The sequence below is a fragment of the Alexandromys fortis genome, unplaced genomic scaffold (assembly GCF_014885135.2).
Source record: "Alexandromys fortis isolate MF-2015 unplaced genomic scaffold, M_Fortis_MF-2015_v1.1 scaffold_152, whole genome shotgun sequence".
NCBI lineage: Eukaryota > Metazoa > Chordata > Mammalia > Rodentia > Cricetidae > Alexandromys > Alexandromys fortis.
In genome coordinates, this window is record NW_026068045.1 from 3,197,627 (window position 1) to 3,221,832 (window position 24,206).

Genomic DNA, 24,206 nt, shown 5'->3' on the forward strand with positions numbered 1-24,206 from the left:
CAAAAGGCCCCACCCCTGCCTAAGGAGATAAAGGCAGTTAATGGTTGCTGGAAGAGGGGGAATCATATTACTCAGTGATGTAGCACTGAAAAATTACCCTTGCTCAAGTAAGCAACTCCCAACCCATTTTCACACACCCAAGTCTAATTAAAGGTACACACACAAGCAGTAAAATAGGAGCAAGACATGTTGGAAAGAAATTTGGCAGGAGGCAGAAGAAGATAAGAAAGGCTAATGGGGGAAATATGATCAAATATACTATATGTAAAAAAATTGTGAGACAGTAAGTAAAAATTAAAAATAAAAGTAAACCCATTTCCCACTACTTGCTTTTATCCAAAGAAACTAATAATTTTGTAGTGGCTTGCTGACAGTTGATATCTTTAAACAGTTGAGTCGGGTAGTGGTGATGCACACCTTTAATCCCAGCATTCTAGAGGCAGAGGCAGGTGGATCTCTGAGTTCAAGGCCAGCCTGGTCTACAGAATGAGTTCCAGGACAACCAGGAATACAGAGAAACCCTATCTCAGAAAAACAAATGAACATCTGTAATTGATATATTAAGGGATAAAATCTATCCCAATCAAAAATCCTCAATGTAAGACCAATGTAGTGAAAATGTTTCAAAATGATCTTCTCACATAAAAGTTCTCTAGTGCTGTAGCAATATCACAAATGTGATAGTGTTCTGTTGTTAAAAACATGACAAACACAAAAAGAAAAAGTCTTATTAGGTGGGAAGGAGATATGAGAGCAGTTTGTCTAAATTCCAACACAAGCGATGCTTGTCCTCTATTTAGATTCTAGCAATTTGTGACTATCAGCAACTAAAATAAACAGAAATCTTCCATGATTAGTAATCAAGACTGTAAGTAATACATCTAATTCAAAGTAACACAAGCCTTATAAGCCTTGAAATCAGTCTTGTAGAATGAACAACTTATTCCAGACTTCACTTGCTTTCCTATGATTCTCATGAAGAGGATATGTATATAGAAAGTATAATATTTGTAATCTACCACAATCTCCATGGAAGTTTCTTATTCTATTCAGCAAAAAGATATGTTGGTTTAAGATCATCTGCCCACTGGATGTTTTTAGAATTACTAGATTCCCAACCCAGGACCCCCCTCTAAACACTTTATTAGCACTCTACCGTATCTGGATTTCCTTCCAGAAGAACATTGATGGCTCTATTGACATCTCCATTGCAGTCATGTAAAGCAATCACACATTCATCCTGGTTTTTGCCTGTGATATCAATCAACTGAAAGAGAAAAATCAGTAACCATAAGCAAGTTATACTCCATAAAAGAAACCATATGAAGGAAGGAGACATCAGCTACAATTTAAAGAAACAAGATTAACATACATAAAACATAATTATACTTTCAAAAGAAAAACTTTTAAGGTCTAAGAGATGGCTAAGCAGGTAAGGGTACTTCCAACTAAGTCAGACAACTGGAGTTCAATCCCTAGGACCTACAGATAGGAAGAGAAAACCAACCCCCACAAATTATCATATTGCCTCCACACTGAGTACCATAACATGAAACCTACAAACATATCCAAATGTTATAAAAAGCAAAAATTTAACTCTCGTGGCTTAGGGACGAGGTAAAAAATATTCAAAGTAATTAAACATCAAATGGAGAATCAAGCTATAACATACAAGCTTCTGTTCTAGATATTATTTTCTAAATTGAATTCATAGATTCAATTTAGTATTCACAAGATTCTGTGTGTATCAGAACACACACACAGAATAAAACTGTTAAGATAAAACATTTTGGACAAGATTAATTATTAAAAGGGATGCAGTATATAAGCAATGAAAACAATTATTTAATGGTCTAAGCTAACACTGAATGTAATTATTTTTCCGTGTGTGCATATGTACTTAAATTTCTATGTATGTAGCAGGAATGTGTTCCTCACAGTCCATATGTGGAGGTTAGAGGACAGCCTTAGTGTCAGTCCTACATTTCCATCTTCAGACAGCCTGTCTTTGGTTGTTCACCACTGTATAAAAAGCTCAGATTTTCCTGTCTCCATTTCCCATCTCACAGTAAAGCACTGGGATTACAGATGTGTGCTCCTATAAAGCCTGGTTCTCAAGCACTTTCCTCACTGAGCCATCTCCCTACCCAGGATAATTATACTCAATGTATATACACTTATTCAATGTAAGCATCAATGACATTTAATACTACTTCCATTCTGATATTTTCTTAGCTTAAAGAAAACTAGTTGGATACTTACTTGTTTCACCTTCTCCTCAAAGTCAGCATCATTATGGTCCGAAATCATCTGTGCAAGCCGAATTTGCTCTGCAGTAGCCTAGGAAATGAGACAGAATCAAGAAACTTTAATTAAGAGATAAGAAATTAACTAAGAGGCCAGGCGGTGGTGGCGCACACCTTTAATCCCAGCACTTGGGAGGCAGAGGCAGGCGGATCTCTGGGAGTTCGAGGCCAGCCTGGTCTACAAGAGCTAGTGCCAGGACAGGCTCCAAAGCTACAGAGAAACCCTGTCTCGAAAAACTAAAAAAAAAAAAAAAAAGAAATTAACTAAGAGGGACCTAAGTAGTAAATTTTTACTCTCTAGCATCCTAGTTTCTTTTTTCTTATAATAAAAGAAACGGAAATGAAATAAAATAAAAGAGCCAGGCAGTGGTAGCACATCTTTAATCCCAGAGGCAGAGGCAGTTGGATCTCTGTGAGTTTGAGGCCAGCCTGGTCTACAGATTGAATTCCAGGACAGTTAGAACTGTAAACACTGAGAAACCCTGTCTCAAACCTCCCCACACCCCGCCAAAAAGCAGTAAACTGTAGATGTAGCTCGGCAGTAAAGCACTTGCCTAGCAAGTAGCTAGTTTCAACTGGTAGCTCTGGGTTCAATCCTCAGCAATGCAAATTCCCCTGCAAAAAAAAGGTGGTCTGTTGATTCAAGTCTGTAATCCCAGTTACTTGAGAGGTGAAGGCAAGAAAATAAGAGCTCAGGGCTGACCTGGACTACAAAATGAGTTCAAGGCCAGTCTAGACAACTTTATGAGATCCTGTATCAAAATTTCAAAAACAGTAAATAAAAACAAGGCTAGGGAGACAGTCCAATGAATCTCTTCACCCAGACTACTCAAAGCTGTAGGATCAATTCTCAGCACCACAAAAACTTACATAAAAAATTAAACAAGGCAGGGTAGTAGTGACATACACCTTTAATCCCATACTTGAGAGGAAGAGGCAGGCCACCTCGATGAGTTCAAGACCAGCCTAGTCTACAAATGAGAAACCCTATCTCCAAAAACAAAAAACTAAACAAAGATCAGTGAGGGTGCACACCTTTAATCCCAGCACTCAGGAGGCAGAAACAGTCTGATCTGAGACTATGGCCAGCCTAGTCTACAAAGTGTATTCCAGGACAGCCAGGATAGAGAACCCTACCTAAAAAAACCAAAATAATAAAGTAATGTTTAAGATACTTAAAAAGAATGGCAAATACAGAGTGAAGTACTATTTTATAACTCGAAAGGCAATGAATTTTAACAATGTTTCATAGTTTGAGGGGATTTCATCTTGAAATTACATTACCACTTTGAAATACCTGGACATTAATTCACATTAAAGTATTTGGGTTTCTCTTTTCTACTCTAATTTTTTATTTTTTGGTTTTTCAAGACAGGGTTTCTCTGTGTAACAGCCCTAGCTGTCCTGGAATTCGCTTGGTAAGCCACGCTAGCCTCAAACTCATTGAGATCCACCTGCCTCTCCTCCCAAGTGCTGAGATTAAAAGTGTGTACCACAACTACCCAGCTTTTTTATCGTTGTTTTTTGAAGTAGGGCTTCTCTGTGTAACAGTCCTAGCAGTCCTAAAACTCTTGTAGACTAGGAGGGCCTCAAACTCAGAGATCTGCCTGCCTCCGTCAATTCAAGGCCACACAGGGCAACACAGAGAAACCCAGCCTCTGAAAAAGAAAAAAAGGAGAAAAAAATAAAATAAAAGGAGTTTATTTATTTATTTAGAGAAAAGAGGGAGCAGATCGTGATGACGGCACATGTCTAAGCTGAGACACAAGAGATTCCAAGTTTGAGGTCCCTGGAATACATAGACAGTCAAGGCTACATAGCAAGACTGGAAGAAAGCCAGGAAACAGAAAAGGGACAGGGGAAAAAAGAAAGTCAAGGAACATATGGAGAAACCTTCAATCTAGTCTTATGTATTCAATATATTTGGAAAATAGCTCAATTTAAGTAATTAACTCACATTGGTACCAACACACATAACACTAATTATGGATTTTGTGATTTATAGCACATCTAAATCAAACTTAATACCCAAGGTTAATTTATTTTTCTGAGACTATGTTCTATGGTAGTGGTTCTCAACCTATGGGTCCTGCCTCTTTGGGTATGGAATGACCGACCTTTCACAGTGGTTGAATAGCAGATATCTTGCATATCAGATATTTACATTACAATTCATAACAGCAGCAAAATTAGTTATGAAATAGCAATGAATATTTTTATGGTTAGGTCCCCACAACATGGCAGCTCACAACTATCTCTAATTCCAAGATCTGACACTCTCACACAGACATATATGCAGGCAAAATAACAATGCAAATGAAATAAAAGTAAATTACTAAAAACAAAACAAAAACCCCACTGCTCTATGGTGTCTCATTTGTTAATTTAGAAGGTTATAGTGAAAGTCCTAGCTTCTCATGGAAAAGGAAAACTCAGGTAGGGTCTCAAGACCTTAGGAGAAAATAAGAGCATAAGTCAAAATCTTTGAGGTAAAAGGTATTGGCTGGGCAGTGGTGGTGCACGCCTTTAATCCCAGAACTCGGGAGGCAGAGGCAGGAAGATCTCTGTGAGTTCGAGGCCAGTCTGGTCTACAAGAACTAGTTCCAGGACAGCTAGGGCTATTACAGAGAAACCCTGTGTCGAAAAACCAGTCCGGAGTACAGAATGATGCTAATTTCATGGAAACCAACAGCTAGCTAGTATTCAGGGACTCACATCCTTGGGTTCATTACCTGTGGCCGCTGCTTGTGCTGTGTCTGGTTTTGGTTTTGAGGTTGTTCCCAGTTTCCCCGGGCTCGGTTAGTGCCCACCGACGTCATCATTTACAGTATATACAAATAACAGTATTTACAAGGAAGAATACTGAAGAAGAAAAAAAGAGATGGTTAAATGTAGGTAAAATGTAAAATTCTGTTTTATCAGAACTTTACCACCAATCACTTTATTTCTCTCAAAGGAACAAACCAAGGAAATTCACTTTTTTTTTAAACCCACTCTGAATTTCAGTTCTATTGGTGCTGAGAAATCAGAATCAGGCCTTTTTATATGCTAGGCAAGCTCTCTACCACTCAGCTACATTCTCAACTCAAGATTCCCCTTCTTGAGATACATTTTTGGTTTTAGTTTGATCTGGTCTCAAACACAATGTAGCAATGCTGACCTTGAAAACCTAATCTTTACTTTCCAAGTGCTGTAACTACAGGTGAGTACCACTGAGACATTTTATGTTGTTTAAATATGGCTGTTAATCCATTTTTTTTTGTGTGCCTCAGTGATAAAACATATGCTTTGCATACTAAGGTCTAAGATTAGATCAACAAATCCTGAATCCAAAAATGTATATAAAGCATGTGTAATGTTTGTTCGAAGACAGTCTCACTATGTAGCCTTGCCTGGCCTCAAACTCAAGGCAATCCTCCTGTCTCTGCCTCCCATGTGCTGGCCTGTGTCACTATTTTTAAAAAGATAATAAGAACATAATTTGGTTACTGTTATCTTACAAATTAGCAAAAACATCATCAATATTAAAAAGCTTTCCATACATATGAAAGTAACTAAAGTGTCTTTGACAAAAAAAAAAAAAAAAGATAATTAACGAACCCTAGAAAATAAATGCCTTCCAGGAGTTGGGCACAGTACATACCTGTAATCCCAGCACTTGGAAAGCTGACCAGAGAGGATTGCAAATTTGAGGCCAGCCTGGGCAACACAGTAAGATCCTGTCACAAAAGACAAGACAGACAAGAAGGAAGGGTGGGAGGAAGGGAGAAACCGAGCGAGGGAAGGAAGGAGGAAAAGGGAGGGAGGAAGAAAAGAAGGGGAAGCCTTCTAGGTTAGTCTATAAGTCAAAGTAATTACAATTTAAAATATTTTAGGAGCTGTGGGCATGACTCAGTTAAGGACCTTGGTTTATAACCGTTAACAGGGAGCTAGGAGAAAAACAATATACCCAGCATACATTAAAAGCCATAGCCTTACCTGCCCTACAACTGTTATGTGTGACTTCTACTACTTGGGAAAAGTCAAATTCATAACTAGCCTTTTCTTTCCAGTTTCAGCTCTTCATGACTCTACTAGGGCATGTGTTTGTTAGTCCTACTGACTACCCAGAATTCATTTTCTAGATAATTCCAACACATGCCTTTGCAGCCACTTCAGTTGGTCTCCGTACACTTTCAAGTAAACAGAATGGCAATTACTCTCCACCATTCACCTTAATACAAAGAGAATCCCAAATCTGCCCCCAATCAAATGCACCTATCACCAAGTTTTATTAGAAAGGGCTTCTAGGAAATGACTTTTGAGTTACTATTTGCAAAATCATCTCACTCTTTAAAGAAACATAGAACACAAGAACCTTCCCAAAACTAGACATAAGTTTCTGTCGTTTCTATCAAGTTAAGTATTCTACTAAATTCAAGTTCCCTTTGTTCATAGTTTTATAATGTAATCTCAGCGGCTGCTTTGAGTAAACAAAGAAAACATTCATCACCATGATAGAGGGCTCAAAATCAGGTTACTTTTCATTGTTTTATTCCTTTCGAAAGGAGACAAATTTATACTTTCCTGCTCTACATTTTTTTCACTAGCGAAAACACTACTCAGGGTAATTTCAGGCTGCCTAGATGACACTAGATTTTGAAGTCATGAAAGTTCTAAAGAAATATGCAAAGACTTGATAATAGGAACATGAACTTCACCTACTTCTTGGATAACACAGAGAAAGAGGACTTTCATGAGGATAATCCTTCACCAAGTAGTGTCAATAGATTGCAGATATTTGTTTTTTATGTGATCAAGTACAAAGACTTCTACTACATTCCTTATCATCAACATAGGGCTTTTTAACTATCATATTTTAAAATTGGCTGTAAGATAATGCCAACCTACTCCTGTAGCTTAAAAATGTTGAATGAATTCTACTCCGTGTATAGTATCAATTTTTGAGAATTACACCATAAATACAAGCTGTAAGACTAGCTTTATAAACCACTGCACATTACAAGCTAGATGGAACTATATTACAAAGTCATACTAAAAAATACGTAACTAAGCAGGAAAAAAATCCTCATCATTCTTGCTTTTAATTTTCATTTCCCTCTTTGGTAATACACCGAAATGTGAAACTAAGAATATTTTACCTCCTTATTAGTAACAATGAGCAACAGGTCAAAAGTAAATCATCTGGGCAGACCACTTAAGGGCACAGAATTAATAGCTTTTTAATAGCAAACAAAGACAAATTACCCAGAGTTACACAGTGGGAGTGAATGACCATGTTTGTTAACTCCTAAAAAAAAAAAAAAAAAAAAAAGTACTTAAGGGAAATAGGATGAGAAAGAAGTATTGGAAACCAAGAGAACGCTACAGGAACAAGTACAGGGTTCAACAAAGAAGTGCCCTTGACTATATTTTGAAAGCCAGCTACTTGAAAAAATAGCCAGAGAAATTTTTACTGAAAAAAATAAACAATAATTATTTATTGAGTATCTACTATGTGTCCAATACTTCAAGAAATACAAAAGCATTGTGACTTAGTTGCTGCTCTCAGGGAGCTTACAATCTAATTTGAGAAACAGTTCAGACATTCTAAAGTTGGACTGGGATGGGTTAGGCTTACCACCTCTAACAGAGCAACTAATCCCTAGATGCTTAGTTGCAAAGACTTGTGTCCCATTCCCCAACCACCTTCACTCTAATAAGGAGCCTCCGGGAGTTAGAAACACTTGGGGGCGGGGAGCAGTACATTTGGCCCTTAGTCACTATTTTACACGACAGCGGTGTCTCCCATTCTCAACAGAAACAATCATTGGGATAATCTATTAAAAACAACGGTGTAGGACCACAACACAGTTTTATCAACAGATACACATCCAAAATGTTTTAATATCTAGTAATGCTGGTTGTCAAACTGACCCACATCCCCTCCCAGCAATCACATCAAATATCCCCAACGCAGAATATGGGAGGTGGAGACAAAAAGGGATTTCTCCAATTAATAATCACAGCGAGTCAAAGGCAAAAAGACAAAAAACGTTAACAAAATCGCCTTTTACTATGGTGTCTTTCCACAACACCAGAGGTGGCTAAATTTTAAGAATCGTGGAAAAGCAGTCTCTTGTTTGTGACATCACTTTGCACAACAATTTAGGGGCTGTCCAGCAGGTGAAGGGTCTCAAGAAATCTGGAATTCCATTCCCATTATGAGAAGGATGAACAAATGCCCAGTGATTTAGTGACGTCCCTCGGGCGGAATACAACCCATGGGGGCCTCTATGCCCAGCTTCCCAAATAAATATAATGGCTGGGGTACCCAAAACTACACTAAAGACAACAGGGAGCTAAAGACAGCCGCTAAACATATATTCCATGATGAGGGTCGGTAAGAAAGAAGGCAGGGGAGGAAGAGGAGCTGACAAAGAGGCTGGAAACGAACAGGACAGAAGCCCACGCGCGGAGGATGGGAGCCTCACCCCCCTCGGCGCCACATCAAGAGCCCATGGGGCCATTCGCCTCTCTACCTCCCACCCGGAACAAATTAATCCTCCGCACTCCAAACTAAGGGCCACATGGGGGAGTTTAGGGCAGCTCCACCCCATCGCCCCCCCCCTCCGCGCCCCCAGACCAGGCCGGATCCGGATCAGAGGCCCACAGAGGACTGGGAAGGGAGGAGGCTTTCTCCGCAGACACTGGCCCTAGTAGAGAACCCTACCTCAGGCCGGGCCCGGGCCTCGCTCGCCCGCGCTCTTTCTCGCTCTCCCCCTTCAGGCTCTAGCCGCATGCCCCCCCCCTCCGGCTGCCCCAAGCCCCGCCCCGGCCACGCTCCCAAATCGAGGCCCCGGCTCTGGCGCGGCCCAGTAGGCCGCGAACCCAACTATAAACAAAACCTCCGGCGGCCAACACGGGGGGTGGGGGAAGGCTGGACGCCCGGGTTCGCAAAACTAGAAGGGTGTACAGCGGGGAGACACACGGCGTGGGGGGGGCCTACCGCGGGAGGGGGTACGGAGGGGACAGGGCCGAGGGAGGGAGGGGAGAAGGGGATCGCGGATTTAAAGGGGCCGCGGACAATACCCGGCCCCGCCGCGTTGCCGCTGCCGCCGCCGCCGCCGCCAACGCCGCTGCGCTCCCAACTTTACCTCAGTCTCCTCCACACTGACACCCCGGGCCGCGCCGCCCCTGTCACGTGATCGAAGATTCCCTCCTCCCCACCCCCTCCCTCCTTTTCCCTCTCGCGCTCGCTCTCGCGCCTTCCCCCTCCCACTTGCCTTCCTGCGTCCCTCAGCACGTGACGCGAAAGGACCGTGCACGTCAGCGTGCGCGCGCCGCCACGCCACGAAACACTGCTCCGGAGTTCCGCGCGCCCGGCCCGCCCCCGCCCCCGGCCCGTACAGCTCCTCCTGCATCACGTGACTCCCGGACGGCCTCGGCTTCCTCTTACAGGCGTAATTCCGCGTCTCTCCACCCGGCACTCCCAGGTTTCCTTGCGGACGGGGGTCACATGACGGGGGTGGGGCGGAAAGGCGTTGTGCTTAACTAGCGCCCCCCATCCACCATGTTTTCTGGCCGTTTCTAGTTTGATTTGTCCCCAAAACCAAATGGAAATGGCCGGGAACTCCAAGGATCATAGGCGCCCTGGCTGAGGCTGAGGCTGGGCTAACGCGCAAGCGCGGCGGGAATATCCTAGCAGGTCTTCGCGGAGAGACGATGGCGTCTAGCAGTAACTGGCTGTCCGGAGTGAATGTTGTGCTTGTGATGGCATACGGGAGCCTGGTGAGGAGATCCCCATCCCATTTCTGCTGTGGCGTCTGTCCCAGCCGAGACCCTCGTGAGCTGTTTCTTGGTTCCACTCCTCAGCCACTTGCTCGGTATCTAGGCTTTTGCCTGGTGTCCTTAGACTGCCCACCCCGGACTGAAAAACCCTCTTAAATTCTACCTCCCTATCCTCAGCGACCTGGCTTTGCCCTAAGTTTTATCCCACAGCATTCTGCTCTGAGAGCCTGAGCCCAGGCATTTAGAATGTTTTTTCACTTAATTATTGTTGTTATTAAAGATGATTCTAATCTTTTTGGGCAGGTTTTTGTATTGCTGTTTATTTTTGTGAAGAGACAAATCATGCGCTTTGCAATGAAATCTAGAAGGGGACCTCATGTCCCTGTGGGACACAATGCTCCCAAGGTAGGTCCTTGGGGCACAAGGTAAACCTGATTCTTTTGTTATTTAGGCACAAGGAGACTTGCTCTGACTTTACGAGATGACTTAATTCATATATTTTTATGTCCAATTCATTTTCCCCTTCACAAACTAAGCAAAACTAACTGCGGGCTTGGCTCCCTTGCTCACTGCTGCTGCACATGTCAAAGAGCTAAGCCAATTCAACTGTAAAATGTATCTCAAGTTACCAAGTGTTTTGTGTTGCTTTCTTTTAGCATGATGTTGGAAATGGTTACAGTTCACTGCGGCTGTAGAATCGTTGTTGCCTTTGCAGAATCTGAAAGATGCCCATTGTGCTTGCCTAGAACACATAAGTCTCTGGGTTTGATCCCTGACACTAGAAAAAGGAAGAGGGAAAACATTAATAACCCCCCATCTCCTCTGAAGTCTTTTTCTTGGTGGTCTAGAGCTGGTTATCTAAGTAAACATGACATTGAACTCCTGATCCTCCTGCTTCCAGCCACCAAGTGGCCACCACCACTCCCGGTTTAGGTAGTACTGGAGGTTGAACCCAGGACCTGGCGCATGATTGACAAGTGCCCTCTCCCAACTGAGCTAACATCCCCAGCTCTAAACCAGAATCCCTGGTACCCCGTTGGCATCCTCATACTTTTCAGTCTTTCACTTTGTAGTCGAGACAGCTGACTTTACCAGCTTCCTTCTCTGACTCTCCCCATTACCAGCATCAAGCTCTACTTCCTGAATCTCATAACTTTGCACACACTGTCACTGACCTGAAATGTCTTCACTTGGCTGTCCATTCACTCCTTTGTGGTTATTTTGAGACTAGGGTCTCTTGTAGGCCAGGCTGACCTCCAGAACTCACTGTGTAGTCAAAGTCGCCTTAAAGTCCTGAGTGCTGGAATTACAGGCATGCATGGCACTACCCAACTCCTTAGGTTAGATCTCAGTTTAAAAGTTATTTACTCAAAAGAAGAATGTATATTGCATATTTTTTATTTTGTTTTTGTTTTTCTGAGCCGGGGTTTCTCTGTGTAACAGCCCTGGCTATCCTGGAACTTGCTTTATATTGACCAGACCAGCCTTGAACTTGGAAGAGATCCACCTACCTCTACCTCCCAAAGTGCTGAGTTTAAGGGCCTGAAACACCACAACCAACACATTACATATTTTAATGCAAGCTTCTTTGTATTCTTATGGTACTTTGAATTTCTTATACCAGCTTGCTCTTTATGTTGGTTATGTTGGTTAAAACGTGGTTTCTTTGTTGATATAAATCTCAAGGTTTCTGACCCATTGGAGGTGTATCTCAATCACACTAGGTTCTATAAATAGGAGGTAGTCAATAAATTTTTATTTAGTAAAAAAAAAAAAATAGGTAATATTAGAACTAATGCTAACACATGATTCCTTTAATCCTAGAGTGTGTTCATTCCTTAACAATACTATTTCCCATGTGCTTATTCTGGCACAGTAGAAAGTCTGAAGAAAGATGCAGTGGACTGCAATGTCAACAAGACTCTTTCCACTTGGCCATCTGAAAGAGCACAGGGGTTGGTTTCTAGCACATGATGACCAGTTAAAACTTAGCTATTTAGTAACCTATAGACTATGTAATGTCAAAATTCTTTTAACTTATTCATGTATGTATAGGTACATATGTAGAGAGAGAATAAAAAAGAAAATCTAAGTTTTTATCTACTGGTATTGAAAACATAGATTAATAAAATCACTTGGGGAAATGGTTGGGCATGATGTAATAAGAATGTACATATATGCCGGGTGGTAGTGGCACACACCTTTAATCCCAGCACTCCTGGGCAGAGGCAGGCAGATCTCTGAGTTTGAGGCCAACCTGGTCTACAAGAGCCAGTTCCAGGACAGGTTCCAAAGCTACAGAGAAACCCGGTCTCAAAAAACAAAACCAGAGCCGGGTGATGGTGGCACACGCCTTTAATCCCAGCACTCTGGAGGCAGAGGCAGGCGGATCTCTTTGAGTTCAAGACCAACCTGGTTTACAGAGCTAGTTCCAGGACAGGCTCCAAAGCCGCAGAGAAACCCTGTCTCGAAAAACCAAAAAACAAAACCAGAATGTACATATAGCTGTCTAATCCTTGGCCTAAGATTCTGTCCTAGAATAGAACAAATTTCTTTGGACTCTGGCATCCCCTAAGGTTAGATGGGTTCAAAACTGATAATGGTGGTTACTTCTAAATGTGTGAGGACTGCCACATTAAGTAATTTTTAGTACTTTTTTTCCTTTTTCTTGATAAGGTCTTATGCTGTAGCCCAGATTGGAACTGGACGTAGGCCATGCTGACCTTGAACTTGGAGCAGCCCTCCCACTTTAGCTCTCAAAGTTTTTCTGGCACACCATGTGGGATAAAGTTCTTTACAACAAGATTCTTCTTAGTCTGACTTAAAATCAGAAATCACGTTGGTGTTCAGCCTAAAGAAATTCTGACAAGTTAAAAAAGGTCTGGCTTAGAAGCCAATGAGGTGGTCACTGGTTAAGACCTCTTGCTGAAGTTTTGGCCCAACACATATGTTAGAAACCAAGGGTCCCTGTACCCTTGTAACCCCAGCGCTGAAGGTGGCAGAGACTTAAAAGGATTGCTGGGGCTTGCTGACTTTCCGCCTCTGTGACAAAACCCAAGCCCTTGGGCTGGGGAGGATGATAGAGGAGGACACGATGCATGCATAACCATTCAGGTGCATGTACAACTCACACACATACACAGACACAGAAGTCTTCAAAAGAGACGAGCCAGGTGAGGTGGCACGTTCCTTTAATCCCAGAACTCCAGAGGCAGATGATTCTTTGTGAATTTGAGGTCAACCTGGTCTACATAATGGGCTTCAGGGCAACCAAGCTACATAGACCATATCTCAAAAATCAAGAGATTGGGGCTGGAGAGATGGCTCAGCGGTTAAGAGCACTGACTGCTCTTCCAGAGGACCGGGGTTCAGTTCCCAGCACCCACATGGCAGCTCACAACTGTCTGAAGATCCAGTTCCAGGGGATCTAACACCTTCACACCAGTGCACATAAAATAAAGTAAATAAACAATAAGAAATATTTTAAAAAAAAATCAAGAGATTGAGATTTGCTTGGAGCTGTATGTCAGAGGATCCCAAAGCTATACTTAGATTTCTTTGTTTCATTTTAGTTTACATGCTCTGGATCTGTTACAGATTGTTAGGAATCAGAATACAAGGTAATGATGCTGTCTTGTTTCTTCTGAATGCACAGGACTTAAAAGAGGAGATTGATATTCGACTATCCAGGGTTCAGGACATCAAGTATGAACCCCAGCTCCTTGCAGATGATGATACAAGACTACTGCAGCTGGAATCCCAGGGGAATCAAAGTATGTGACAAGCTCCTGGTGGGTTTTCAGCGCAGAGATATCCACAGCTTTAGACCCTCTACTGTTAGAGCCCTCAACACCTCAGTTAATCAAATATGTGCCAGATACAAGGAGACAGTTTGCTAATTTACTATAATCTGGGGTGTTTTGAGAGTAATAGCTGAGACTGGTCTTTTTTTTTTTTTTTTTTTTTCCCCAGCAGGTTGCTACAACTATCTGTACAGGATGAAAGCTCTAGATGCCATCCGTGCCTCAGGTAAGTTAGCTGATAAGGCATACTCTAGAATCTAAACTAGGGAACAGTAATGTTAAGATGTGCACATATATCCGGGAGTGGTGATGCACACCTCTAATCTCATCATAACTCAGGAGACAGAGACAAGCAGAGCTCTGGGAGTTAAAGACTAGCCTGGTCTACAACAGAGTTCCAGGACATCCAGGGATAGCCACAAAGACAGACAGTGTTTCAAAAGAGAGAAATCACCTTGGATAGTTAATTATTGATTTTTCAAGACAGGGTTTCTCTTAGTGGCCCTGGCTGACCTGGAACTCATTCTGTAGACCAGGCTGGCCTCAAACTCAGAGATCCACCTGCCTCTGCCTCCCAGATGCTGGCATGAAAGGGGCGTGCCGCCACCACCACCACCCAGTGGTAAATTATTTCTTCTCCCAAGAGTCTGACTTATTTTGGTTTGGGTTTTTGGTTAATTGTCCTGGAACTAGCTCTGTAGACCAGGCTGGTCTCGAACTCACAGAGATCCGCCTGACTCTGCCTCCCGAGTGCTGGGATTAAAGGCGTGCGCCACCACCTGTTAATTTTTTTTAAGTTGGAGATAGTTGCAAACTTACTGTGTTGTGTTTCCACCTTGAACTTCTGAGCCTCCTGCTTCTACTTCCCAGTGCTAGATTGTGGGCATTTTGCTACCACACCCAGTTTATTTGGTTCTAAGTACCCAAGCCAGAGCTTCTGGTACACTAACTAAGCAAACCACTGAACTACATCCCCAGATCAGTTTATGGTTTCTTTCTTTCGTTTTAGTTTTTGTGTGTTTGGGGGAACTGTTGGTTTGTTTGGATTTTTAAGACAGGATCTCAATATTAGCCCTGGCAGGTCTCCAACTCACAGAACTCCCCCTACCTCTGTCTCCCCAGAACTGGACAAAGGCACACACACCACATCTGCCCTTAATTACTATGTTATGCCTCCACCACCCACCTATTTTTTGTTTTTTGAGACGGGGTTTCTCTATAGCTCTGAGTGTTCTGGAACTTGAACCAAGCAGGCTTTGAACTCAGATCTGTCTGCCTCTGCCTCCAGAGTGCTAAGATTAAATGTGTGCTCCTTCACACCAGACTTAATAAAAGTTATTTCTAAGTTTGGAAAATTAACTAGAAAAAAAGACAGGGAGAAGAGGTATCCTAATGCTGTTGTCTTCTCAGAGATCCCATTTCATGCTGAAGGCCGGCACCCCTGTTCTTTAATGGGTAAGAATTTCCGCTCCTACTTGCTCGATCTGCGAAACACTAGCACTCCTTTCAAGGGTGTCCGCAAGGCCCTTATTGATACCCTCCTGGATGGATATGAGACCGCGCGTTACGGGACAGGGGTAAGTTGGAAAGTTTTTCCTCCAGAGCTAAAGGATGGAATGCTCCAGACAGAGACTGATTTTTCCTTTCTCTTTCCTAAGGTCTTTGGCCAGAGTGAGTATTTGCGGTATCAGGAGGCCTTGAGTGAGCTAGCCACTGTGTGAGTAGTACGGTGGGGCATGTCATGTTTTTTGTTTGTTTGTTTGTTTTTGTTTTTTTTGTATAACCCACTAAAATGTCAAAATGATCTCTGATCATGGTGGTGCAGGCCTTTAACACCTGCACTTAGCAAATCTCTGTAGGTTGGATAGAAACCTGGTCTGCATAGCTAATTTCTTGACACCCAGGACTACATAGAGGAAACTCATTCTCAAAAACAAAAGGTCTGGAGAGATGACTCAGGTTAAGAATACCAGCTGCTCCTGCAGAGATGACCAGGGTTCAATCCCCAGCATCCACATGAGACCTCACAACCATTTGCAGCTCATGTTCCAGTGGGAGCTGAAGCTCTCTTCTGCCCTCCATAGGAACCTGGCATTTATGTAGAGCACAGACATCCATACACACTACATAAAAATAAACCTTAAAAAAATTGTATAGCTAGCAAAGGAATGAAGATTTCCAGCACCTTTCTACATACAGACAGAACACTGAGAATACTGTATACATAATAAATAAATAAATCTTAAAAAAAAAAAAAAAGCCTAGAAAAGAACATTTGGTTTAGGCAAGGAGTCTGGAGAGATGGCTCAGTGTTTATAAGAGTGCTTGCTACTCTTCTAGAGGCCCAGAGTTTAGTTTCCAACATTCATGTTAGTCATAACTCCCTGTAACTTAAGCTCCAGAGGATCCAACACCTATTCTGGCCTACACACAGGTAGCCTACATTCACAAAGACATTCATACATAAAGCAAAATTTAAAATAAACCTTTAGGAGCTGGAGGGATGTTTAGTGATAAAGAGAATTTCTCTTCTGGAGTGCCTGGCTTGTTTTCTATCACTCACATCGGATGGCTCACAGTGGCCAATCCAGGGGATACAATGCCAACTTCGAATGTCTTTGGGCTCCTGTACATGTGTGGTGCACATACATACACATGAAAAGTCTTGAAAGAAGCTGGGAAGGAAACCTGATAAAATTTCACTTGAGTCGGGTGAGTTGGTATATGCTGTAATCCCAGCACTCAGGAGGCAGAGACAGGCAGATCTGTTAGTTTGAGCTAGCCTGATCTACAGAGTAAAGCTTTGGGATAGCAAAAGCTACACAGAGAAACTTTGTCTCAAAAAAGGAAGGAAGGAAGAAAGAAAGGGAAAGGAAAGAGAGAGAGAGAGAGAGAGAGAGATCACTTGAAAGATAAATGCTGATTTCACTTACATGGTCTAAGTAGTCAGACTTTGGTATAGGAGGTTCTTCTATCTGTGTTGCTTTTATTGGTTAATTAATAAAACTGCTTGGCCTGATAGGTCAGAACATAGGTAGGCGGGGTAGACAGAACTAAATTCTGGGAGGAAGAAAGCAGGGTCAGAGATTGCCACCACGGAGCCAGCCGCCAGGTCAGACATGCTGAATCTTTCCCAGTAAGCCCCGACCTCGTGGTGACATACTGATTTAATAGAAATGGGTTAATCAAGATGTGAGAGTTGGCCCAGAAGTGGTTAGATATAATGGGCCAGGCAGTAATTAAGTTAATATAATTTCTTTGTGGTTATTTTGGGGGTTAAGCTAGCCGGGCAGCAGGCTGCAGCCTGCTCTTCCATACTACAAGACTCAGGATGTAAAATGGTGGTTGCTAGGACCTGAGAAGATAAGCATTATTTAATCAACATAAACATTAGTTATGTGAAATGCAAAACATTTTGAAGGTTGGCAGTACAACATTGTGATTGTACTTAACAGTTCAAAGCTTATAGTTTAAAATAGTCCACCTGTTTCTCCAGCCATTGTGGTAGAGCACATATTTAATCCCAGCACTCAGGAGGCAGAGGCAGACAGACCTGTGAATTGAAGGCCAGCTTGGTCTGCGGAATGAGTTTCAAAACAGCCAGGGCTACATAGAGAAACCCTGTATGGGAAACGTTTCCTGTGTGTTTCATTTGATATTTTGTTGTTGAAGCTGGGTGTGATGGCCTACTTTCCTGTAAGGCGAGCCTAGTCTGTATAATAGTTAAGACCTTTTCTGTCCCCTCTTCCTCCACACACATCAAAAAAGAAAAGATTATAATGGAAATAAGGACTTAAAATTTGTTTTTCCTGTCATACCTAAATCATCAAATGATTTTAGTAATGAGTTGTTTGGGTTTTTGTTGTGGTTTTTGTTTGTTTGGCAGTGAAGGTGGGTCATGGGGGAGATATAACAGACAAACATCATTAGGCTAGACTGACCTTAAACTTATAATAATCCTGCCTCTTAGAATTGTAAGTGTATGCCTCCATGCCTGGGTTAGTAACTGGTAAAATACATCAGAGAGCATTGTAGCTGCATGTTGTGGGTGGAATAATTTCTGTATTGTATCCTGTTTTTTGCTTGTTTTTAAAGATTAGTTTTATTAGTTTTAATTATGTGTACACTGGCCTAGAGTTAGAGTTATAGGCACCTGACATGGTTGCCAGGAATTAAACTCTGGGTTCTGTAAGAGCAGTATATGCTCTTAACCACTGAGTCATCTCTTCAGCCCCTTTCTGCTAGCTCTCATTCTGTCCATGTCTTGTGTGTGTTCTTCAGGGTCAAAGCACGAATTGGGAGCTCTCAGAAACAACACCAATCGGCAGCCAAAGACCTAACTCAGTCACCTGAAATGTCGCCAACAACCATCCAGGTCACATACCTCCCCTCCAGTCAGAAGAGCAAACGTCCTAAGCACTTCCTCGAACTGAAGAGCTTTAAAGACAACTACAACACGCTGGAGAGTACTCTGTGATGGAGCTGCAGACGCCACCTGTGCAGCCTTCATGCTGTCTGGCTCAGCAGGCCCAGACTTTGCCAGCCAAAGCTTCTGTTGAGGCCAGAGTTCCTTCAGAACTGTGTCTGAAGGGTCATTCCCCAGTCCTTTCTTAGAGGCATTTTCAAATACTGGCTAAGACCTCATTATTTCCCAAAAGCACTTTTTCTGGATTTGAATTCAGATGTCATTAATGTTTCTGTCAAAGCTTCCTTGAAAATCTCCACTTTTTTTTTTTTAAGATTTATTTATTTATTTATTGTGTGCACAGTGTTCAGCCTCCTTGTATGCCTGCAGGCCAGAAGAGAGCACCAGATCTCATTACAGACGGTTGTGAGCCACCGTGTGGTTGCTGGGAATTGAATGAACTCAGGACTTCCGGAAGATCAGCCAGAGTACTCTTAACCTCTGAGCCACCTCTCCAGCCCCTCCACTTGTTTTTGGCTATAATTCACCTGCGCTGTTCAATGCTGTTTAGTCCCAAAGATGTAAACTGAGGTCTAGCCTATTGCACTCAGTTGAATAGAAATATTTGGGTTTAGAGCATCTCAGATTTGATTGGTGGAAGTCAGGCAGGACCTCATGAGAAAAAGGGAATGAGAAAGTGGGTAGAATGTCCTCTGGAATTTTGGTGCTCCATTTAAACAGGTGTATTAAGACATGAACATGACTTTCTTGAAGTGGAGGGATCTGTCCCGCCGTCACCTAATACTATTATGACGAATAAATAGGAACATTCTGGCACTTGGCATAACCAAGTTGGTGAGATGTGAAGTGGTTTCTTCTAATCTCAGTGTATTAGTCTCAGTTCACAAATTAATAAAATTAACTACTAAATGTGATTTTTTTTATTATTCTGTTGGTGGGTTTCTTCGTTTTTTAGGGGGTTTTTTGTTTGTTTGTTTGTTTTGGTTTTTTGAGACAGGGTTTCTCTGTGGTTTTGGAGCCTGTCCTGGAACTAGCTCTTGTAGACCAGGCTGGTCTCGAACTCACAGAGATCCACATGCCTCTGCCTCACGAGTGCTGGGATTAAAGGCGTGCGCCACCACTGCCCGGCTGGAGGGTTTCTCTTTGTAGAGACTGGCTGTCCTGGAATGAGCTTTGTAGACCAGGCTGGCCTGAACTCATGGACATCCACCTGCTTCTGCGTCCAGTGCTGCAATTGAACGCATGCGCCACCCCCTCCTGGCCGAGAGTCATCTCTTTAGAGTGAACTTTAGAACAGTAAGCATTTGCAGCAGAAATCCTAACAGAAATAGGGACTGTGTAGTTCATGCTCATAGCCTGACCTGGTTCCTAATAGAATGCTGGAGAACCAGGATTCCCTTTAGGTCACTAGGGCAACAGGCCAAGTAACCAGTCAACTCCAGGACCAGGGTCATTGTTGGACGCCTAAATGTTGCTATAACTACTGAAACCTTGGTGACCAAACTAAACAGAAAGGAGAGCCTTCCCAGTAGCCTCAGAAACACCAAACATGTCTGTAGATATGTCTGCGGAAAAGATGACAAAAATAGAAGAGGTGTGCGGTCGGGAGTGGGGGGGGGCGGGAGAGGTGTGCGGTCGGGAGTGGGGGGAGTTTCCCTTGATGTGGTTTCAAGGTGGGTTTACCTGAGAGAGGCCCTTGGAAGAGGACAGGAGAGTAGGCAGACAGGGAACCACATCTCAAACAATAGCTGTTCACATATGTCCACTCTGGCCTCTATATTTTCTCAGTTTATTCTGAGAAATGAAGAGCTTTCTCACTTTCCCATAGGAAACTACTGCATTCCTCAGAGTAGGAGCTGACAGTCAGATTCTAGTAATCAAGGCAAATCAACGGAACTCCTTTTCTTGCAGAATTTGCAAAGGGCCGTGGCACTTAAGAAGATGGTCAACAGGTAATCTGTGTTTCCATCTTCTCCATCTGTTGGTCTTTTCGGCTCTCCTCTCCGGAGCCACCCAGATCAGTTCTCCTTTGGGGACTCACTCCAAGAAAGAAAGAAATGGAGCAGACGGGGCAGCCTTGCTGTGGAGCAATCCGTGCTCCAAGAGGAGTGTGTCAATGCTAGTAGATGGGCCTGTTTCTCTCTGCCTGCTTCCCAGGCTCTGGAAAAGGCACAATACTCTGTTCCTGCCTGCCTCTGTACTAATTACGTAGCAGGTATTTGGTGAACGAGTGACAGGATACCCACAAGACTGGACTGCTGAGTTTCATTCTCGGGTGTTGAGTCCAGGGCTTTGTGCACGGAGGTGCTCCACCACCAGCTATACCTCCAACCCTAAGCTTTTTTTCTAAATTCTGGCAGAAGCAGGGCATGGGGGCTCACACCTATAATCCCAGTACTCGAATGAGCATGAGTCTAAGGCCAGCCTAGGTTACAGGTATGATTGGTGCACTCTTTAAAACTCCCAGAGGGAGACCCAATATGGTGCATATGCTTTTAATCTCAACACTAGAGAGAGCAGAGACAAGTGGGTCTCTTGAGTTTGAGCCCAGGCTAGTCTGCATACTTCCACAGGGTTATATAGTAAGACATTATTGAAGGGAGCTGGCAAAGATAGCTCACTGGTAGACTGTCTAGATGCACAGAGCTTGGGTTTATTTCCCAGCATTCAGGGGATACAGACAGGAGCATCCAAGTGAGTTGGAGACCAGCCTATGCCATATGAAACTGTCTTTTAAGAAAGTTAGCTGGGCCGGGCGGTGGTGGCGCACACCTTTAATCCCAGCACTCGGGAGGCAGAGGCAGTCGGATCTCTGAGTTCGAGACCAGCCTGGTCTACAAAGGGAGTTCCAGGACAGGCTCCAAAGCTACAGAGAAACCCTGTCTCGAAAAACCAAAAAAAAAAAAAAAGAAAGAAAGTTAGCTGGGCAGTGGGCACTTTTAATCTCAGCACTCAGGAGGCAGTAGCAGGCAGATCTCTGAGTACGAGGCCAGCCAGAGCTACACAGAGAAACAAAGGGAAAAGGGGGGAAAAGGCACCTGTTAGGAACAGTGAACTGAGACCCAGTTCTAAATGACCTCGCTGACACTGCTTTGCATTGCCCTTTGTGTGGCTGAAACAGCCAGCAGCTCTGCCTCTGTTCGTGCTAACAGTGCACTTAGCACCCTCGATTCTGTGTGTGTTCTGGCCACCCTTTCAAGAACTGCATGCAGTCTTCTGACAGTGGCAGAGGTTCTGGTCACAAAGGAACTGCTTTAGTACGGATTTACCTCTCCTCCTGACTCTCACCTGCTTAATCCCCACCCTAAACCTGGGACAGGTGGCAGAATTCACATACTCACTGTATGTGGCAGATGACATTAAGCCAGCGGAGGAACCTGTATGCTACGCTAAGGATGCAGGGCGATATGGAACAGGAGTTAGCCCTGTCCAACAAGCAGCTGCTGATGGTGAGTTCTAGGAGGGCAGCCTGGAGGAGTCTCCCCTTCCAGCTGTGTCCTTGCTCTGTCATCTGAGATTTTCATCAGAACATATCAAAAGTCAAAGCTCTTTTTCAGGAAATGAGTTTTGTAAATTTTCACACTGTTTGCATTGTTTAGATGGGGTTTAACGAAGTTTTGTTTTCTTGGGTTCCTTGTGTTGGGTTGGGTTGGATTTTGTTTGAAACAGAGTCTCACTTTGTACCCCTAGATGACCTGGAACTTGCTATGTAGACCAGGTTGGCTTCCCTGAACTCAGAGATCTACCTGCCTCTGCCTCCCACATGCTGGGATTAAAGTGCACCACCACCCCCTAGCCAGGGGGTTATTTTATGTTTAATTTTTGGCATCTTATTTTTTAATTTATTTTTATTTTATTGAGCTATACATTTTTCTCTGCTCCCCTCCCTGCCTCTCCCCTCCACCCTCAACCTTCTCCCAAGGTGCCCATGCTCCCAATTTACTCGAAGATCTTATATTTACTGTTTCCCATGTAGATTAGATCCATGTATGTCTCTCTTAGGGTCCTCATTGTTGTCTAGGTTCTCTGGGAATGTGATTTGTAGGCTGGTTTTCTTTGCTTTATGTTTAAAAACCACATATACCTTCCTTAAGACCCAGCAATACCACTTTTGGGTATATATCCAAAGGATGCTCAATCGTGCCACAAGGACATGTGCTCAACTATGTTCATAGCAGCATTGTTTGTCATAGCCAGAACCTGATAACAACCTAAATGCCCCTCGACTGAAGAATGGATAAAGAAAATGTGGTACATTTACACAATGGAGTACTACACAGCAGAGAAAAATAATGACATCTTGAAATTTGCAGGAAAATGGATGGAGCTAGAAAACATCATATTGAGTGAGGTAACCCAGACCCAGAAAGACAATTATCACATGTACTCACTCATATGTGTTTATTTTTGAAACAAAGTCTTGCTCTACATCACAAGATGGCCTAGAACTTGCAAACATTCTGTCTTAGCTTCCTTTATGCTGAAATTATAGCCATGTCCCATCACCCAGCTGCAGCTGACACATTTCCAGTTCCCAATGCATTACTTTGTTCTTTTCATCCAGGTGAGACCCTTCTCCACCTGAGGTGCCAATTGCTGTGTCACCTCTTAGTATCTTGAGTACCTGGCAGATTTAGTTCATGGTGCATTTTCAGCAAAATATTTAACAATGAGTCTTGGCCCAAGGTGGGGAAATTAGATAGGCTTCCCTCTGCTGACTTACTCTCTTCTACCTCCTTTTTATGTCCCTACTAAGGCTAGGTCCAAGGGAACCCAGGGACGGGGAAGGCAACCGCAGACTGAGAAGGAGCATTAACCACCAATATCACACTTTACCGCCTTTCCTGCCAGGTCCGTCAAGATGCCTTACACCAACTGTTTGCAAAGGAGCATCAGCAGTACCAGCAGGAGCTCAGTCAGCTGGGCAAAGCTTTTTATGAGGAGAGACTGTGACGCTGCCCAGACACTGCTCTTCGTCTTGCCTGCCAACCCACCTCTAGTCTCTACCACGAGCTTCCCAAAACACGTCTGGACCTGGGACCATCGCGGCAACTGTTGCCTCTGAAAACAAGAGCGACACCTTGTGGTCAGGGTGGGATATGCAGCGTTGTAAGAGGAGAGAATGCACAATGTCTGGTTTAAAGAAATCCTGATTTGGTTTAACAAATAAAGATTTAGATTTAGACCACAGGGTTTAGTATCAGCCCTGAGTCTTGGTTTGTTCTTGGCTGCCTTAATTTTACTTCCTAGATTCTGAGCACTGTTTCTCTTCTGGCTGGTTTTGTGTGTCAACATGACACAAGCTATAGTTATCAGAGAGGAAGGAGCCTCAGATGAGGAAATGCCCCCATGAGATCCAGCTGTAAGACATTTTCTCAACTAGTGATCCACGAGGAAGGGCCCAGCCCATGGTGGGTGGTGCCTTCCCTAGGCTGGTGGTCCTGGGTTCTATGAGAAAGCCATAGGGAGCAAGCCAGTAAGCAGCACCCTTCCATGGCCTCTGCATCAGCTCCTGCCCTGTTAGAGTGCTTGTGCTGCCTTCCTTTGTGATGAACAGCAATGCTGAAGTGTAAGCTGGATAAACCCTTTCCTCTCCAACTTTTTGGCCATGGGGTTTGGTCCCAGCAAAAGAAATGACAAAAAAGTAAGACAGTCCCGGACCTCGGTTTCACTGGTCTTTCCTAAGTTTGTGGACAAACAGCGTTAAACATGGTTATTATAATAGGCACTGTGGTGCTTGGGTGTCGGGGGCTGATTTTATGTTTGGAAGTTATCTCGTTATTGTGAAAACATGGATTGGCTTGTTCTAGCTCTGAGTTCCTACTCTACGAAACAGAGATTCCAGACTCCCATCCCTCCGGGCACTGGGTGTGCACTGCAGCGGGTGTGAAGTATCAAATG

The 24,206-nt window shown here is 43.3% G+C and overlaps 3 protein-coding genes across 28 annotated transcripts in view; 2 read left to right on the plus strand and 1 right to left on the minus strand.

Moving 5' to 3' along the window:
• Window positions 1–9,458, minus strand: part of Ubap2l (ubiquitin associated protein 2 like) — a 55,649-nt gene extending 46,191 nt beyond the window's left edge. For all 23 annotated transcript variants that reach the window (XM_050166296.1, XM_050166295.1, XM_050166288.1 and 20 more), the window contains exons 1-4: window positions 9,378–9,458; window positions 5,039–5,168; window positions 2,263–2,340; window positions 1,157–1,267 (exon numbers count right to left, since the gene is read on the minus strand). In XM_050166296.1, the coding sequence (XP_050022253.1) occupies window positions 1,157–1,267; window positions 2,263–2,340; window positions 5,039–5,128 (279 nt within the window). In that variant the 5' untranslated portion in view covers window positions 5,129–5,168; window positions 9,378–9,458. The remainder of the gene's footprint in view (window positions 1–1,156; window positions 1,268–2,262; window positions 2,341–5,038; window positions 5,169–9,377) is intronic.
• Window positions 9,459–9,788: 330 nt separating this feature from the next.
• On the plus strand, window positions 9,789–19,219 carry CUNH1orf43 (chromosome unknown C1orf43 homolog). 4 transcript variants are annotated; one of them, XM_050118707.1, is made up of 7 exons: window positions 9,792–10,076; window positions 10,380–10,481; window positions 13,732–13,849; window positions 14,049–14,105; window positions 15,290–15,456; window positions 15,538–15,596; window positions 18,161–19,219. In XM_050118707.1, exons 1-7 carry the CDS (start codon window positions 10,011–10,013, stop codon window positions 18,354–18,356), a joined length of 765 nt encoding a protein of 254 aa, XP_049974664.1. In that variant the 5' UTR covers window positions 9,792–10,010; the 3' UTR covers window positions 18,357–19,219. The 4 variants fall into 4 exon arrangements, with proteins under 4 accessions (XP_049974667.1, XP_049974666.1, XP_049974664.1 ...); XM_050118708.1 differs by having other exon boundaries at window positions 14,052–14,105; XM_050118710.1 differs by lacking the exon at window positions 10,380–10,481 and having other exon boundaries at window positions 9,789–10,076; window positions 14,052–14,105.
• A 158-nt stretch (window positions 19,220–19,377) lies between these two features.
• On the plus strand, window positions 19,378–23,524 carry Cfap141 (cilia and flagella associated protein 141). Its single transcript, XM_050118713.1, has 4 exons — window positions 19,378–19,899; window positions 20,217–20,257; window positions 21,625–21,754; window positions 23,157–23,524. Exons 1-4 carry the CDS (start codon window positions 19,855–19,857, stop codon window positions 23,256–23,258), a joined length of 318 nt encoding a protein of 105 aa, XP_049974670.1. The 5' UTR covers window positions 19,378–19,854; the 3' UTR covers window positions 23,259–23,524.
• The last annotated feature ends 682 nt before the right edge of the window (window positions 23,525–24,206 follow it).

Excerpts from the sequence above, each read along its gene's own strand:
- Cfap141 (XM_050118713.1), top strand. The coding sequence starts at position 19,855 with ATGTCTGTAGATATGTCTGCGGAAAAGATGACAAAAATAGAAGAG. Across the intron at positions 19,900-20,216 it reads AGATGACAAAAATAGAAGAG|AATTTGCAAAGGGCCGTGGC; the intron begins GTGTGCGGTCGG and ends CTTTTCTTGCAG. Across the intron at positions 21,755-23,156 it reads CCAACAAGCAGCTGCTGATG|GTCCGTCAAGATGCCTTACA; the intron begins GTGAGTTCTAGG and ends CTTTCCTGCCAG.
- CUNH1orf43 (XM_050118707.1), top strand. The coding sequence starts at position 10,011 with ATGGCGTCTAGCAGTAACTGGCTGTCCGGAGTGAATGTTGTGCTTGTG. Across the intron at positions 13,850-14,048 it reads GGAATCCCAGGGGAATCAAA|CAGGTTGCTACAACTATCTG; the intron begins GTATGTGACAAG and ends TTTTTTCCCCAG. Across the intron at positions 14,106-15,289 it reads AGATGCCATCCGTGCCTCAG|AGATCCCATTTCATGCTGAA; the intron begins GTAAGTTAGCTG and ends TTGTCTTCTCAG.